This window comes from Anolis sagrei, chromosome 1, assembly GCF_037176765.1.
Source record: "Anolis sagrei isolate rAnoSag1 chromosome 1, rAnoSag1.mat, whole genome shotgun sequence".
Classification (NCBI taxonomy): Eukaryota; Metazoa; Chordata; class Lepidosauria; order Squamata; family Dactyloidae; genus Anolis; species Anolis sagrei.
The window spans coordinates 314,203,538-314,222,478 of record NC_090021.1 but is presented as its reverse complement, the minus strand read 5'-3'; the positions used below and the strand labels follow the sequence as shown (position 1 = coordinate 314,222,478).

Here is an 18,941-nt window from a genome sequence, read left to right as displayed (position 1 = left end):
CACATGAGGGTTAATTTGTAAAGCTTGCAATGCTTCATTCTTTCTTAAAGAGCCATCCTTGCTGTGCAACTTTCCACCCACTGTACTCCATTCCCCCCCCCCCTATATTAGCACTGTTCTTGCCCTTGCTTGTGTCATGCAAGAACGTAGCCCCTTGTGCTCCTGACTGAGACGCATCACTCTAGCTATATCACAAAAGTAGTTAAATAAGTACGAAAATAAATAAGTCATCAATGCTTCTTCTTAAATTGTGGCAATTTTGAGCCTCTCTCATCAGAACATAAAAGTCTGAGCTTTAGAAAGCTGCCACTTCAAAGGCAGCTCTTGTTTCCTTTATAATGAATGATTTGAAGGAGCTGGTTATAAATTCACTGTACAATTGTTTTGAATATGGATGACTTCTTCTCTTAAGCATTTGGCACCGCTTAATGACAACCCCTGCCGTGGTGACACCACCACAGAGCAAATGCAGCTGGCTTGCTGCACTATCATGAATGGCGGTGCGTTTAGCTATTAATAATTGAGAGTGCTTTGTCTTTGTCTTTTTTTCTCCTGCTGAGTTTTGCATATAATTTATGGATCATAAACTATCCCCTAAAGTCCAAGAAAATTGCATTTTATTGAGCAAGAAGGGATGGTGATTTGGTGGAAATTTGAAATATTTTGTTGATTTCTATTTTCCAGAAAATTGTCACTGTACCAGACATTTGATCTTGAAAACATGACCATCTTCCTATATGCACACATTGTTATTTGGGGGGGGGGGGGAAGGGGGGGAAGTATAACATGATCATTAACTGAAAGAGGTTTCTTTAGCAGTTTTGGTTTCAGGCATAAAACTAAGCTGCATTTTGGACCATGTATAGCAGTGGTTACAACCTTCCTAATGCCATGACCCCCTTAATACAGTTCCTCATGTTGTGGTGACCCCCCCCCCCATCCATAAAATTGTACTATTACAAATCATAATGTAAATATCTGATATGCAGGGTGTATTTTCATTCACTTGACCAAATAATAATAATAATAATAATAATTTATACCCCGTTCCATCTCCTCCAGGGGGACTTGGTGCGGTTTACATGAGGCCACGCCCATCAGTACAGTACAGGAGGAGGAAAATTTGCTTGATACGCCCAAATTCAAATACTGGTTGTGTTGGGGGGTATTGATTTTGTAATTTGGGAGAGTTGCTGGGATTTATAGTTCACCTACAATCAAAGAGCATTCTAAACTCCACCAAGTATGGAATTGGACCAAACTTGGCACACAAATTTTCCCTGACTAACAGAAAATACTGGAAGGGTTTGGTGGGCATTGACCTTGAGTTTGGGAGTTGTAGTTCATCTACATCAAGAGAGCACTGTGGACTCAAACAATGATGGATCTGGACCAAACTTGGCTCGAATACTCAATATGCCCAAATGTGACCACTGGTGGAGTTTGGGGAAAATAGACCTTGACATTTGGGAATTGTAGTTGCTGGGATTTATATTTCACCTACAATCAAAGAGCATTCTGAACTGCACTGAGGATAGAATTGGGCCAAACTTCCCACACCGAAGCCCCATGACCAACAGAAAATACAGTGTTATCTGATGGTCTTTGGCAACCTTTCTGACACCCCCAGGAGTCCCGACTCCCAGGTTGAGAAACGCTGACTTATAGGATCTGCTGCAAGCCAAAAGACTTGCACATTATGGCATTTGCTTGCAATTAATATTGTGGTCTTGTGTCAGAACTCATTGAATCGTGGTTTCGTAAGCTGCAGTTTTCCACATTTGGCTACTGTGGCAAAGTTGATATTCTTTGCCAACCAATCAATGGAAAATTCTGGCAACCCTATGAATGAGAGACCTCCTAGACCCCCCTCCCCCTTCTGCTTTAGTAAGCATGCTACATACACTGTACAGGTTCAGACCTTTCTTTCACCTCTGCACACATCAGCAGTTGAACCGCTTGAGTCGGAACTTACATCATTAGAAACAGTGCTAGTCACATTTGTTTTCAGCTCTTCTCCAGTAGCCCTTGATTTGGTTGATTGCTTTCAGTTTCTCACACCTAAACCATTTCCCTTCTAAGGCAAAGCATGCTTTAGCAAATGAATTGTGGTTTTAAGTATGGAATGTCAGTGATGAAATCACACCAAACTATCTGGTGTTTCAAAACGATGGACCCGATTTGAAATAGCTATATCTCTGCAACCATGAATTGCCCATAAATGAAACTCTTGTCTCTTGAAAGGGTGGGGCATAGGGTTTCAAACAATTATGGCTAGATGCCTCTCCCAGTGCACAAGCAACCCCTAGACTCAGTCATTCACAAGATGACAACTCCACAACATAATGCCTAATGGAATATTCTGCATTTGCAAAGTTATTTTTTAAATTTATTTCTCACTCAAAATGGTTAGTTAAATATAATAACTTGATAACTCATTAAATGGTTTGCAGTTTTTGTGCAGTTGTAATATGTTGCCATCATGAAATATACTGCTTTGAAATTGGGTCCATCGTTTTGAAACACTCTGTATAACTATGTTTATTAGGGCTGTGTCAATAAATGACATATGCAGCGTCTTACCGTGCTCTGCTTCTAGAAATGTGTAGGGAGAGTCTTACAGATCACAGCCCAGTTAGAATGTCTGCAGTTTGAATACTCTACAACATTTCCTCTAGTTAAGATTAAGAAGCTATGGATACCATAACATCTGTAGCCATGATATACCCTACATAAGAGTGAAGTATCACCAGAACTAAATGAGTCCTAAGGTTTGTATAAATACAGAAAATTCTAAAGGGACCCGTGAAACAGTTCAGTGAAAGTCAAGCATCTTAAATGGCCACAGGATGCTAATTATTGTGAGATAGAGAACATAAAGCCAGGTAGAAGAAGGTGCTTTATGGAGAATTCTGAAAGAGGACTTAGAGAGAAGACTATTCACCCGGACTGTGGCACAGGTGGCTGGGAGTCAGCTGCATTAAGATCACTACTGACCGGAGGGTCATGAGTTCGAAGCCAGCCTGGGTCAGAGTGAGCTTCTGACCAAAATTGTGTCGCTTGTTGTCGACCTTTGCAGCCTGAAAGACAGTTGCATCTGTCAGGTAGGAAATTTAGGTACCACTTATGTGGGGAGCCTAATTTAATTTATTTACAAGGCCATAAAATCCCCAGGAAGTGTGCAAAGAATGAGGAAGTACTTCAACAGTGTAACAAATGGACAGTGAAGCGACAGCTCCCCTGGTGGCCAGAATCTGGAATGTTAAATAGCCTCTGAGTGTCTGTCTATATATGTTGTGTGTCTATGGCATTGAATGTTTGCCATGTATATGTACATTGTAATCCGCCCTGAGACCCCTGCGGGGTGAGAAGGGCAGAATATAAAAACTGTAAATAATAATAATAATAATATGCAGAAGCATTCTGCAGTATAACACTTTGTCATAGGTGCCACTTCCTTAATTAATGAATTTTTCTATATTTAAGAACAGAAGAATATCCTTTTGTTAAAGAAATAAGTATGCACCCCAGTATAATATCTTTTGCAGGTGTAGGACCATGGAGTCCCCTTGGATCAATTAGCTTTTATATTCATTTCATTGGAGGAAATCGATCCATGTACTTATTCCATTCTCCCTAAATAGGGAGGAGGCTGACCATATCACTGTTGAACGTTTTACCCTTGATGCAAAGAATTCTAGTGATATTTAAAAAGAACAGATTGAAGGCAAAGGAAGGGAGAGGTCTTCTACCATAAAATTACATTATTCTGTAATTCTGTAAGTGGTTTATTTTGTCCTATTTCAGGGTTTTATTTTTAAGGTGGCATAAGGTAAAGGTAAATGTAAAGGTTTTCCCCTGACAGTAAGTCCAGTTGTATCCGACTCTGGGGTTTGGTGCTCATCTCCATTTCTAAGCCAAAGAGCTGGTGTTGTCCATAGCCACCTCCAAGGTTATGTGGCCAGCATGACTGCATGGAGCACTGTTACCTTCCCACTGGAGCAGTACCTTTTGATCTACTCACATTTGTATGTTTTTGAACTGCTAGGTTGGCAGAAGATGGGGCTAACAATGGGAGCTCTTTCCATTTCCCAGATTTGAACCTGTGACCTTTCAGTGAGCAAGTTCAGCAGCTCAGCAGTTTAACCCACTGTGTCACCGGGGACATGTTTTCTTTTAATTCATTAATCAGTACAATTCATGGCCATTCAATGGCTGAAACTAGAACTTATTTCAAGAAAAATAAAGGCAACATTGATAGAGAAGGTGAAGTGCAGGGGTCAGAAGGTTAGATCAGACTTTGGAGAATCCAGGTTTAGGACCCCACTAAGACATGGCAATATTATGTTCTTTAATATGAAAGGTTAGCATCTGTATTTTATTTTAGTCAATGTTGTGTATGGTTTTGAGAGAAAAGTTGAAAAATAAACAAAACCAGGCTCTCCAATAACTCTGTCTATGATGGCCTTCCTTGACCTAACAAATTCCAGATGCTGTGGACTTCAATTGCTATTTTTGGCTTATGGATTGTAGTTGAAAAACTTCAGAGAATCTCAGTTCGGATAAACCTTCTCTATGGTAATGGTTGCTATCAGATATAGGAATAATGGAATTGGCATTACTGTACTCTCTAGAGCAGTAGTTCTAATAGACTTAAACACCACTCTCTGTAATAAGGAATTGAAGTTTGAAGTACCTCCATTCAAGTGGCAAGAAATTGTTTTTCATTTTTATCTCTACAGTGATTAATCATATAATGTCCTGAACTCTGAGAATCGAGTGAGGCAGAATTACAGGCACTTGTAAATCACAGGTCCCCGGTTTATTAAATTGACAAAATAGAAAGTGTATCTCTTTCTAGGTTTTTCAAGGAAAACCTTTTGAATTATTGACACATCCTTAATTATCTGTTCGTAACTTTTGCAAATGCAGGAACCAGAAATTGTTCTTCCCCTACAAAACTCACTACAGGTAGTCCCAAATTTTCAGACAAGATAGGCTCTGTAGATTTGTTCTTAAGTTTAATTTGTATGTAATTCAGAACAGGCACATTTTCCCCCTTGGTGTGCCCTTGTTCGGAATATTTCACCTCACTTTCTGTCCCTGCGATAATTGGATTTTGAAAAATGTGACTTGTGGAAACAAGGATTGGGGTTTTTTATTGTGTCAGAAGTGAACTGACAATGTACTGCAAGTCACTTGTGGTGTGAGAGAATCAGCCGTCTACAGAGACGTTGCCCAGGGGAAACCCGGATGTGTTACATCCTTTGGGAGGCTTCTATCGTGTCCCCACATGGGAAGCTCAGGCTGACTGGGAGTTCGCCCCATCTTGCGGATTCAATTCGCCGACCTTCAGGTCTTCAAGTCAGCAGTTCAGCCAGCACAAGCGTTTAACCCATTGCAAGGATTGGTGATAAAGCTTCAGTGGAGACCCCTTTTCCCCATGATAACTCTTTCAGGAGTGACTTTCCCTTCCGAGGGGTAGATTTCTCTCACTTCCTTTTTTCTCAGCCACTTTCTTAACAACGAGTCATTTGGAAGATGGACATTTGTAACTTGGGGACAGTCTGTATTATACTTTTCCATAGGGAAACTTTGGAATATTCATTTTTACATATTTCTGTATGAAAAGCCTGGTTTGTATAAATCAACACTTAGCCCTTTACCAAAATTTGCACTTCTCTAGTAGATACAATGCAGTTACAACAATGTAAACAGACTAAAATATGCCTTTAATACTTTCATATGCATTGCTAAACAGAATTTGAATTGTATGGAGCATTTTAAAGCAAAATTTGCTTAATGAAAAATGAAATTGAATAGATGTATGATTGTTTAAACTAGAAATGTAGGATATCTAAAATAGGTAGATATACTACTATTTACTATACTTGTAAAAAGGAAACAGTCATACCATAGTAAATAACTTTGGAGTTGTGTAAGGAAAAACATGACATTTTGAGTACTTGGAAGAAAAGAATGGCATCAGTATTAAAACAATTAAAACCATAGTTAATGGTTGCTAGCATTCTTAAAGTCACGAATAGTCTTTAAAATATTATTGAAGGCATTTTCAATACAACTACACATTTTCATAACTACAGGATAGGTGAGTTATTTACAAGTTTTAGGTTAAGTATGTTAATATGTAGTTTATTAGACGCTTACTTTTAATCTTGAGGGTTGAAATAACTTCCTAACTACTTAAAATCTCACCCTGAAAAGCTAGCCTGAAATCTTGGGAATGAAGCAACCGCTCCCAGAATCCCATGCTGGCTGGGGATTCTGTTAGCTGTGGTACCAAAAGGGAGCATTTCCTAACTTTGGGATGAAGATACAGAAGATGCTATAACATCTTGGGATGTTATAATCCCATTATATACAGTGGTGTAGTAAAATGATGTCTCTTACATAAAATGACAAAATTAAAGTTTGGTTTTTAGATTTTTAGAAAGGATACTTTCAAGTTGTGGGTGTCTGAATCCATGGATACATTATCTGTATCTACAGAGGGCTGTGATGGTATATTTTGTAAAACATTGAAATCAATTAATTTGCTTTAAACGGTTCATATTGAATCAGTGGCCATGCTAAGTAGGAGATTTTGGAAATTGTAGTCCAAACACCTCCAAATTTTGCACATGCCACTTCCTTATAAAGATGATTTCAAAGAGGTTTCTGAGGAGGGGGTTTTAATTGGGTTGAGTCTGTATTCCCAAAAATAATAATTAAATAGCTATCATGAAACCAGGTATGCCTGGTGCAGGGTTTCGTGAAAGTTGAGTGAGGCGTTGATCAGTTACTATGCTTGATTCCAAGGAAGAGATCAGAAGTGTTTACCAGTTTTTCACACAGTGTTCTTCTCCTAGCCTTCCCCCTGCCCTTCAGTGATGATCATACTTTCTTTTCATATATCTTTTCCTCATGCAGATAATTTATTTACTGTATTTATTTACTGTATTTATGTACCATCTTTCTCACCCCTGAGGGGACTCAAGGCGGTTTACAACATACTAATGGCAAAAATTCAGTGCCAACATACAGTAAAACAAAGAACAAATCACTACATATAACTATGACTTAAAATCATTAACACTATTAAGAATAACACATAAACAAAATTTAAAAATTCAGACAAAGCATTAAAATCATCCTAGTATAAATATTAATGTCACATAATCCAATGTTTGAGTTTTTACAAATTTCTGAGCAGATATGCAGTAATGAATAAAAATAGAATGGGCTTACTAGCAAAATCATACAGAGATGTAACAAAAATGTTTGACAGCCTGATATATGTTGTTATCAGAGGCCCTTCTCTCTGTCTTATTACCTTCTTGGACTTGTTTGGTGAAAACGAAGAAGAGGGCCTTCTTAGTGGCTGCTCCCAATCTTTGAAATGCCCTTCCTAAAGAGGCAAATATAGCCTTGTCCTTGCTCTCCTTTTGCCAGTAAGTTAAAAATCTTATCTAACTTAGATGGGCATTTTTCTAGTATCCTCAGCTTGATTTGTATACATCTTTAAATGAATTTCATTTGTTTTGAATTGTTTGAAACTGTTAAATAACTTTTATAACTTTAAATAATTTTGTGTAGTTTTAAATCTTTATTGTTTTAGTAAGTTGTTAGCTTCCTCAAGTTCCATAACTGGGAGAAAAGGAAGGATCTAAACATATTCAATAAATAAACTAATTAACATGGGAGGTTGATATTACAACACTCATAACCAAGGGGAACAGACAAGAGCTGGTCCTGAAATCCATTTCAGCACAGGTAGCATTTGACATTGCGCACTAGTACGTATTTCTCTTTGGTGCTAGATAATATATGGAAACTTAAGTTCACCTTTGGCTACAGTGTTCAGCAATTCAGAAATTCTGGGAAATATAATTTACAAGAATTATGCAAATTATAATTCAGAACCTAATATATTGTGGAAAATTACTGCTGTTATCAGTATTCACGGGAGTAAATCAAAACTATGTATGTGGCTTGAAGTTGCCTGTCAGTGACCCCAAGAGTTCTTATATAGGGAATGAAGGGGTTTTGGCAATACCTTACCTGAAATATAGCCCACAGCATCTGATATTTAATGAATGTCTCTCACTCAACTACTTACCAAACCACCTTTTCGAGATCAAGTCAGATCTGATGCATTTAGGCAAGAGCATACACATTAATCACATTTTAGATATATAAGGCTAGAACAGAATTTACTAAAAACAAGACATGCAACTGCAGAATGCTGGTGGAAAAATATAAATAATGGAAAAGTTAACACGTATGTATAGACCAGTACAAAATAGATAAGAGTAAATAATTTTGGAACTTATATACTATATAATCAAACATAAGAAATAATGGGAACCACTAAAAATGCACTCATCATTATGAACGGTATTTTTAAAGGTTGGATCAAATATTACATTTGTCATTTATGTTATGCAAGTAACAACTGATGTCTATTGTTGCTTACATGAAAACTCTACTAGAACATATAATTCTATATAATTATTTTGAAGATGTTCTCCATTCTACACTAGTATCACTTTAGGAAGGAAAGAGGTGCCAAGGGGAAAGAGATAAAAAGCCCTTCCCATTGAACTTGAGCACTGTTATTCTACAGATATTTGAATCAATGTCTAAGATATACAATGTGTTTATTGGAATTTTAATCGTAAATGGGCTACAGTAAGTTTTAGTTCTTGCAATTTTCTTGTTTGCATTTCAGGAAGAGCTTTATTTTTGGAGAGGGGTTGGTTTGATAGTGTGTGTTTTCTCTTCTCCCCTCCTTCAGGAATGGGATAGCAAACTGCCGCATGCGGACAGACAGTGAACCATCGTGTGGCTCTCCAGTAGTTAGCGGTGATCCGAAGGAGGACCACAACTATAGCAGTGCCAAATCTTCCAACAACAGGAGCACATCGCCCACTAGTGACTCCGTTTCCTCTTCCTCTGCCGATGACCATTACGAGTTTGCTACGAAAGGCAGCCGGGACAGTAGCGAGGGCAGTGAGGTCAGCTTCCATAGCCACGAGAGCCATAGTGAGGCGGAGGAGGAGGACAAAAGACAAAACCGAAAAGAGACCAAGGATTCTTTAGCTGACAGTGGATATGCCTCTCAGCACAAGAAACGGCAGCATTTGTTGAAGGCAAAAAAAGTACCAAGTGACACACTGCCTCTTAAAAAGAGACGCACAGAGAAACCCCCAGAGAGTGACGACGAGGAAATGAAAGAAGCCGCCGGGTCACTCCTGCATTTGGCGGGGATTCGGTCTTGTTTGAACAACATCACCAATCGGACGGCGAAGGGGCAGAAAGAGCAAAAGGACACCACAAAAAATGAGAACAAATCCATTGATTGAACTTAGAAAACAATTTCGTTTCAGCACGTCAGGTGAATTCTAATGATTTGTGGCAATATCAACAAATATATTCTTTGTTCCTTTTTTTTTTCCTTTTCCCTCTTTCTCTTTTGTGTTTGTTTCTTTGCGGAAACCCTTAAGATTCTTTTGTTGTTATTTTTAAAGGAGATTGAAGCCATAGAACTCATACTGATACTCAACTAATTTTACAAAAGCTTTTCATGACATGAAGACAAAAAGAAAAAAAAAGTAAAAGCCAAAATTTGCCATTGCTTTCTCCTGCTTGGTCAGAAATACATGGCTGAATATGATCTGACGTCACCAGCTTATGCAAGCGGAATGAAATTCGGCACTTGAAAATCGTTTTAAACCTAGAAGAAATTGGTTAATTTGGAAATTGTTCAGGCCGGGCTCTTAAATTTATTTTAAGGCCATATAATTGGATTTATGGGTAAACCTGTCTAGAGATTTGGGGGAAGTCGAAGGCCGAGACATTGTCCCCAGAATCGAGAATTGTATCCTGGCCTCTGCTTGCAGTTGTGCCATAGAAATCTTGAAAGAGCCACTATAGACAGCTGCTGTACAGTAATGAACTACTCGTACTTCATGTACTGTATATGGCTTATAATGTGAAGACTTAATAACTTTTAAATTATGGAAAACTGAACTGTGTATGCAATGAGTTTCAGTGAAATAAGGAGAAAGGGGTGGAGGGGTAGGGTTTAGTGATATTCTTTAATCAATTAACTGTCTTCTATATTTAAATTAAACGAATGTTTTTTCAAAAGCCATAAGCCTGAAGATTGGCACTGCCTGCAAAAATATTATGGGAAAACAAGCTATGAGTTCTTAACTGCCTGAGTGAAAAGCAATCAAGTCTAAAGAAAATTATGAGTAGATATTTAAGGAGGTTCAAAATGAAGAAATCTTTTGTATAGGTCACAAATATTTGATCTCACTAGGGGAAAACATGCTACAAAACCTGCCACTAGTATTATATGACTTTTTATTTTCCAAAAAAAATCCATGTTGGTTGGGCAAAAAATAGAAAGTAATATCTCATAGAGCTCCTTAATGTGCTCCTCAAAATGGTGTACCCAGTTAATGTCAGGATTCATCTCTGCAAAAAATAACAATATATTTCCAGTTGTAACCACTGTAGCAAACTCTGATCCACAAATGCATGGATTCCTTTCTGGGAGGGGCTTGGGAGTACAAAATAAAAACCCCTTTTTTAATTCAAAGATAACAAAAGTTCTTGTAAGGTAAATAATGTATTTAGCATGAAGCATGAATTATTTTCATATAAATATAGAGAAATAGAGAAAAGGCTATGCCTCTAATTTTTAAGCCCTTAGGCTTAGTTTGTTTTTTCGGGTTTTTGTTTTCATTTTGGATTTTTTTTCCTCTTTTTTTGGAAGCAGGTGTTTTTAAGGTTTAACCTTTTTCAGGGACAAATACTGACTGTTGGGGAACTTACTCTGCAATATTAAAAATAAAACTTCATGCTCGGGTAGGGCTTGGATGGTTGAATTTTATTGCCTTGTCTGCACATTCAGCCCCCTTCCCCTACTTCTCTGTTTTTCGAAACGTTTGTCCTTTCTTTGTCTTTACATGTATTAACATTACGCAATAATTTTGAGGGCAAGGCAAGTAGTGAGTGTGTATGATGAAGGCTCCACGTGGAGACACCGAATTGTATGAAGGGCGGGGAGGGATGATCACATACAATTTCGGTTGAGGGGAGACAATGACCACACAACTACTCTGCTCGTCTGCCATGTGGGAACAAGTAATGAAAGGGCTTTTATTTATGTTCATGAGGTGAATTTAACAAAAGTATGCGGAAGAACTGACTCACTGTTTATAACCCTACCAGTTTTGCACTGCACGACCCTATAAATGGGTTGAAAGCTTTGCAATAAGGCCATATTTTACTTTTGTTTTGCTTTGCTTCTCTTAGAAAACACTGGCATTGAATGCCATAAGCGTGATATGACTTTCAGACTCAGTGGCTAAGGTGTTTGTACGCAATTTGCTTGTGTCAAAGACCCCGTTCCCTTATCAACCTACCAGGCATCCTGAAACAAAGGCAGTAGAGCAGGTTGCCATTGGAAGAGTTAAGAAAACCAGTAGATGTATGCAAGCATGGGTCTGTTTTTCTCAATGGAAATGGTGGCGATAGTGATGTTGTTTTTGAGAGCTGAGATTTTGCTTGGGAATGTTTAGACTGGAAGGAGAAATGTTGAAGACATGTTTGAAAGAATATCATGTAGCAGATGCAAATATTATGTTCCATGGAGTGCATACAGAGTGAATTAAGGAAGCTCCTTCTAACAGATTGGTCAAATACGGAGTGTCAAATGGGACTTGGTCCTTCAGCAGTTTCAACAAATGGTTTATGGTTTTATGAACACATTTGACATGTAGATACTAGTCATGTGCATTCGGGACTTACCTTGATCCGTTTCATGTCCCTGCTTTCGGAGGGCCCCCCAATCCATTTTGTTTTTTGTTTTTCGGGGCTGAAAGATCCGGGGTTATTTTCAGCCCATTTGGGGGGGGGGGTGTAGCGTAAGGTGTGCTCCTTACTTCGTGCTCGGCTGCAGGCCTTGCCAGGCCCGGGTGCATAGGCTCAAAGTCTGCACCCATAGGTCCAGACACTTTGGACCTGCCGATGAGGACGTTGGGCCTACATGCCCAGGCCTGGCAGGACCTGCAGCCAAGCACCGAGTAAGGAGTGCTCCTTATTTGGCGCTTGGCTTCTGGTCCTGCCAGGCTCCAGGTAATCAATGTGGTACCCGCTCCCGCTTGCCTTTCATTTTGCATTTTCGTTCCAGGAGGGGCCTTTCCATTTTGTGCCATCCCAATGGCAGAACAAAACAGAAATACAAATCAAACAAATGGGACAAATTTCGGGTCCATGACTAGTAGACACAGATAGGAAGAATTACATCTATTTATCACACACATGCAGCTAAGAAGGTACATTAGCATTTCATAGAACTAAATAGAAAAGAAACCATGTTAATGAGTTTAACAAAGCTTTTTTTTCTCTGGGCAAGAGTGCCATATATACATCCTTGTTCATATTGCCATGGAGACAGGTTAAGGCCAAGCAAATCTTATGAGATATGAAAATATGTGGCTGCCTGTTTAGGGGAATGAAGACATTATGCTGCCACAAGACTTGTAAATTAACACCTAGGAGGTTTCCGAACCCTGATTATAGTAGCTTAATTACCAGTATTATTGCACTTAGTATGTACTGTAGCGTATATAGAGCACCAGGGGATTAACAGCATAATGCAGCATGTTGAAGTCTACATTGTGACCCAACCCTTTTCTGAATTGCAAGTTGAATTTGATCTACAGGAGCTACATGATTGACTTGGCTTTGCTTAATTTCCAGATTTTCCCCAATGACTAGAAATTTAAAATTGCAGCTGTGGATTCAGAATACAGTCCTATATCTTGATTTCCTATCTTCCATGGAATGTACTTGGACACTACTGAATCAAGTCACATTACAGATTCAGGTGCCATTGTACCTGTCTATTCCTCATATGCAATTCCCTTAGAACTATCTTCTCCTTGTCCCACTGAAAAGGAAGTGGAAGTGTAGAAGCCCCTTTCATAACTGCCATTATATTGACAAGTCTTCTACAGAGGAAAACCTTACTGCCTGTTTAGTATTTCATACCTTGAGTACAATTCGTGTGTCATTCTAGTTTGCCTTGCAATCCTTTAACTGGACGCACACATTTGTTCGTTTTGTCCGTAACACAAGTGTAAAACTATAATAATCCAAGTGATTTCAGTAGTTTCTTCTGAATTTATAATCAGTTATATTAGCATAAATGCTTTGTGCACAATAATTCTATTTCATTTGGGGTTGTTTTTACTGTAGTGCTTTATGTTATTATTGTTGTTATTATTATTTCCCCCTTTTCCCCCAAAGGGAACTGCCCACAACAAAATTTAACAATATAACTGGGCTGTACATTTTGGGGAAAAAATCCTTATATGTATCAGGACATTTTCTTTTATATATATATTTTATTTACTTTATGCCCCTTCCTAGAAAAAAATATTTTTTAAGAACACCAATTTATGCAAGTTAGTTTCACCATTATTCCTGTGCCTAAATTGAGGATTAGAATGTTATAGACCTGCAGGCTTTTTGCAGGTGATATAGAGATAGATATTTGAATCCAAGTTCACATTATATTTGTACATGCATTTCATCATGCATTTCATTGCAGGGATTGTCATTTTATGAGTGGGAGAACTGCTCTATTGTGGATGTCACAAAAACTTAGGTTAATATATAATTTTAACTATGTAGTATTCTCCCAAGTGATGGGGAACCAATTCAAGTGGCGGACCTGATTTCCCACTCCTCCCAACATCCCTATGAACCAAATATCAAATATTTGTCTTATGTTCCTTCACATCATAGGCACATCTGATTAAACACTCAAGAAATCCCAATTTCATCATCCCCTTGCCATTCCAACTTAGTGAGTTTTGAGGCACAGGGCCCCCATGAAAGTTGAGGAAAAAGTTAAAATCCTTTTTTTTTACCCTGACAAAACACTTCTCTAGGAATCTCTTGGTCCTCCAAGGTGACTATGATCAACTTCTGCCAGAAGTTGATCATAGAATCATGTTAGCGAACCTAGATATTCCTAGAAAAACGTTCACTCTAGGAATCTCTACCTTCTTGAGCATGACTTTGTGATCCACTTCTGGTGGAAGTTGGCCATAGATGTGCTCGGATAGACGTAGAGATTCCTGGAGGGAACATATTAATCTGTGAAATGCAAAGACGTTAAACTCACCAATAATAAATGGTATAAATCCAATTGCTAATCTCAGATAGATTAGACCAGGCATGGGTAAATGTTGGCCCTCCAGGTGTTTTGGACTTCAACTCCCACAATTCCTATCAGCCAGCTGTTAGGAATTGTGGGTGTTGAAGTCCAAAACACCTGGAGGGCCAAAGTTTGCCCATGCCTGGATTAGACCCACTGAATCAATTATTGAATAGAAATTCAGCAATATGTAAACTCTAGTCATTCATTTGATCAACTCCAGTTGGGACTAGGTAGTAATTCCAGCATTATGTTCCATGGTGCTACATTTCTTTGCCTTGATGCCAGGCTGAAATTAAACCAGTTGAGTCTCTTTATAGACTGCTGCTGCACTGATGCTGTTGTTCCCATTCGATCTTTGGTGAGTGGTGTTCTCTATACTTCTCTGCCACTGCCATTTTCAAAACACTGGGGCATGAATTCAGTTTTCTGCATTCCTTCTCACAAAGGGCCATGCATACAGTGAGATTTCTGTATTGGGCTGATATGAGCACATCCTGCTATTACTCCTTTGTTTCATAGAGAAGAGGGAACCTTAAACCATACCGAATGACAGTACTGGCAGGTGAACTTTAGATGAGCAGTTTGCACTTGCAGGTAGTTGTTTCCTCACTCATTCAAGTTCTCTGCCTTGAATTGGAGAACAGCAAAGTGATTTGGAAGCCAAATAACTCACTGTGTGAAATGCTACTGTGCTCTTCCTTTACACAATTATTTCATTACCCGGCTGTGAATTGCCTTTAAAAAGTTATTGAGGTTAGTAAATATATTTTTTGCGTATAAAACAGTTGTTTTCAATAAGAAGATTAGCAAGGCGATACTCGCTTGGCCACCGAGTAAGTCATTTCTAAGTTTAAATGTTTATTTACTTTTTATTTTAAGTATTCTTCTATTCCCAGATCCAGAGCCATTCATCCTTTTGGTTGAGTAGTAGTTAAGTGTGTGAGGTTTTTTATATATACATAAAAAAAATCTTTCCCTGGAATTTGTAAACACTGTTATGCACATAAATGCAGCACTGTGATCTAATTTAAATAACTTTATTGTTTATATGAATATGTAACATACATTAATACTTTGCTACAATGATATCCTTCCGCCAACCTTAGGCCATCTCCTTGCTTTCTACTGTAGAGAATAAAAGGCTGTGGTGAACAACACCATTTTGTTGTTTTTTCCCTTGTATTAATCGATTTATTGTTTTGATTGGGGTTTTTTTAAGTTGGATTTTATAAGTACCTACGGAATATTCTGTGCCACTGTCTATATGAACATTGCTCTTGTTCCTGTTATAACCCTCCCCTCCCCATTCATTACTTTTGTTCTTGGTGGGAGTAGGATATCCTTATTGATACTCACTATCTTAAAGCACAGAATCATACCTGCAGTTGCTCTATAATGGTATTTCTATCAGCGCAATCTTTCAACAGCTCAGCAGTTTGGTTTACCAGCCCCAACTCTCTCATTTTTTGAAATAATGAACTGTCTATGGTGCTGTATATCATAGGTCTATAATTCAAATTACAAAATAAAAAGTCAAATTACAAAATAAAAAGTTGAAGCCACCTTCTCTTCCTCTACCACAGTGGTTCTCAATCTGTGGGTCCCCAGATGTTTTGGCCTTCAACTCCCAGTTTTGAAACCTTTTTTTCTGCAACGTTTTTATATAGTGACATTGAACTTGGGAGAAGAAACTGTCCAGAACTGTTCAGATTAGTGCATATATGTCACAATTTTGCCTTGGTAGGTTTTTTTGCTTCAACACCTCTGCCACTTCTGAAATTTTAACAATTGTGTAGGCTCAAGGTATTTTTGAGTTAACGTGAAGTTGAAAATGGAATTTTATTTCCAAGTATAACATAATGATGTCTTTACAAATCCTGACAGCTGGTAAACTGGCTGGGATTTCTGGGAGTTGTAGGCCAAAACACCTGGGGGCCCACAGGTTGAGAACCACTGCTCTACATCCTCATCCTCCTCTTCTTCGCCACTATTCTCTCATCTAAACTCATTTATTTTCACTGTACTGTATTTGCAAAGGAGTACAGGGGAGAAAATGTTTTCTTGCAATTCTGATCAACTAGTGTCATGCTAAGAACCCCGCACAAAGACAGTATCCAAAATGCAGAATTATAGCAGTTTGACACATTCACTGTTATGGGTCAATGCTATGCAATTCTGGGATTTGTAGTTTTGTGAGTTATTTACCTTTCTCTATCAGAGAGCTCTGGTGCCACAATAAAATAGAAATCCCAGGGTTCCATAGGATGGAGCTTTGGCAGTGAAACACACTGTTAAACTGCTATAAGCATAGTTGGTCTACAAAGTCTTCAGACCAAAAGGACACACACAAAAGAATTTAACAATTTTAGAATTAAGTTTTAAGTTCACTGGTAATATTTGTTTCGTGGAGCAGGAGGAGCTGAATCCATCCACTTGTCCCCACCTAGACAGCAAATTGGTAAAAATCGAATCTTTGTAATAACATAGCACAAAATAGATCCTTGCTATTGAACAGGAAAAATGAATTGTGAATTTATTTACATACCATCCCATTGAACTTAGTATCTGCATGTCATTTATATTACTCTTTACCAATACCTTCTACAAACTCATTGCTCCATATCAAGATAATAAATAATATAGCTAGTATAACTGAGATATCGGGACTTTTATGACTTTGTGTTGAAACCTGGGTCCCCTCACCCTGTGAACTGGTTCCTATTAAAAATGGGAATTTCATGCATTTTTTAAAAATATTCATTTATGACCTGCTTCCCCCAACTGCAAGCTTACCAGTGGGGGAAATTGTTTCTGGTTTCACCTCTGTATTATACACACTCACTACTTCACTCTGCCTTGGTGTCAAATGTTGGAATGGAGAGGGGTAGGGAATTATTTCTATGTGTATGAAAAGCATTATGAACTTGTACATTTTTATACTCTTCTGTAATATTTTTGAAATATTTTTGTTCTGCAGAAAAAAGTGATGAAGCAATCAAAAGACCAATAAGTACAATATCAATGCTTTAGGGGTCATGAGACCTTCACTGGCCAATAGGTTAATTTAGTACAGCAATAAGCCATTTTTCCTTTTCTTTTTTTCTTCTTCTCTTTTTAGTTTTTAATTCTTTTTCTAAAAAAAATGCTGTACTACGTGTATGGAACTGCCAGTTTCATTAACATACAACGAGAACTGTGACGGGGGCATAAACAGTGATATTAAGTTGTATTTGTGTTTACCTAAATGAGCAGTAAAAAGGCAAGTGCAATCAGCCAGAAATATGAAAAAAAAAGTTGATCTAGAGGCATACTTGCATTTTGCATTTTCTTGATGTGTAATCATATTGCCAAAGACAAACTCTTTCATCAGTTATTATTGTAAATAACACTTTCCCAAAACCTACCATAAAGTTTCTGTGATGTATTGTCTTCCAGTTGCAATAAAAATTACTGAGTTGCATCAATTGAATAATTGCACTTTTGACTGGTGGCTTTTATTGTGTCATTTATTTCAAGCATGTTCGGAGCCCTGCTTTAAGACAGGAAACGTTACTGAATTAGATACCCAATTAAAAATATTATTGCCAAATAAAAATGACCTCAGGACCTTTTCAAAATAAACAGCCAGGCGAGGATGTCTTGAGGATATTGTCGGATTTAGATTTGGTTTGTTTGTCACATTTGTCCTTTTCCTGCAAATATATGAAACATCATTGCACCAAATCGTCCTATTTCAGTTTCTATACAATCCCAACTAAAGGTAAGCAGGAAAAAAATTGGGAAATTGGTACATTGGATAAAAAGGCACAGCAAAGGTAAGTGATCAAGCTCATGGATATTAACCTTTAATCATTTATTTTAAAGACAATGAGTATGTTAAAACTTAGTATTGTTTACCAGATAACTCTTAAATGCAAGTTAGAGATAACTTGGGTTGAACCTAAGCCCTTAATGGAAAACCTGTGTGCTATGACCAAGCAATTGTCCTTTATCAGAACATTTTTGACCATGTATTTAAATTGTTTAAAAACCCATTGTAAAGGTATAAAGATAAAGGTAAAGGTTTCCCCTGACATTAAGTCTAGTCGTGTCCAACTCTGGGTGGTGGTGCTTATCTCCATTTCTAAGCCGAAGAGCCAGCGTCCATAGACACCTCCTACGTCATGTGGCCGGCATGACTACATGGAGCGCTGTTACCTTCCCACTGAAGTGGTACCTATTGATCTCACATTTGCATGTTTTTGAACTGCTAGGTTGGCAGAAGCTGGGGCTAACAACAGAAGCTCACCCCATACATGGATTCGAACTTCCGACCTTCCGATCAGCAAGTTCTGCAACTTAGCAGTTTAACCAGCTGTGCCACCACAGCCCTAATGTAGAGGTAGCTATTTAAATATATGGATCAGTTAGAAGAAACATATTCCAGCTAAGCCTATTGCCCATTGGTTTTAGCCCACTACTATCTACTCAGTCTGAGGTCTTCAGAATCCTGTATGAGAAAAGAAATTGGAGAAGTTCAGATCTTTATAAAAATCACAGTGGCCTGTACCACTGAGCTATTGTTTCTCCCAAATTCAGAGACCCTTTAAGATTATCTACATCTGTAGATGAGTATTAGAATCATAGAATCAAAGAGTTGGAAGAGACCTCATGGGCCATCCAGTCCAACCCCCTGCCAAGAAGCAGGTATATTGCA

At 38.1% G+C, this 18,941-nt stretch overlaps 1 protein-coding gene across 7 annotated transcripts in view; it reads left to right on the top strand.

Moving 5' to 3' along the window:
• FOXN3 (forkhead box N3) overlaps window positions 1-17,722 on the top strand; it is a 251,710-nt gene extending 233,988 nt beyond the window's left edge. For all 7 annotated transcript variants that reach the window (XM_067462955.1, XM_067462958.1, XM_060756931.2 and 4 more), the window contains one exon: window positions 8,798-17,722. In XM_067462955.1, the coding sequence (XP_067319056.1) occupies window positions 8,798-9,365 (568 nt within the window). In that variant the 3' untranslated portion in view covers window positions 9,366-17,722. The remainder of the gene's footprint in view (window positions 1-8,797) is intronic.
• Window positions 17,723-18,941: the final 1,219 nt, after the last annotated feature.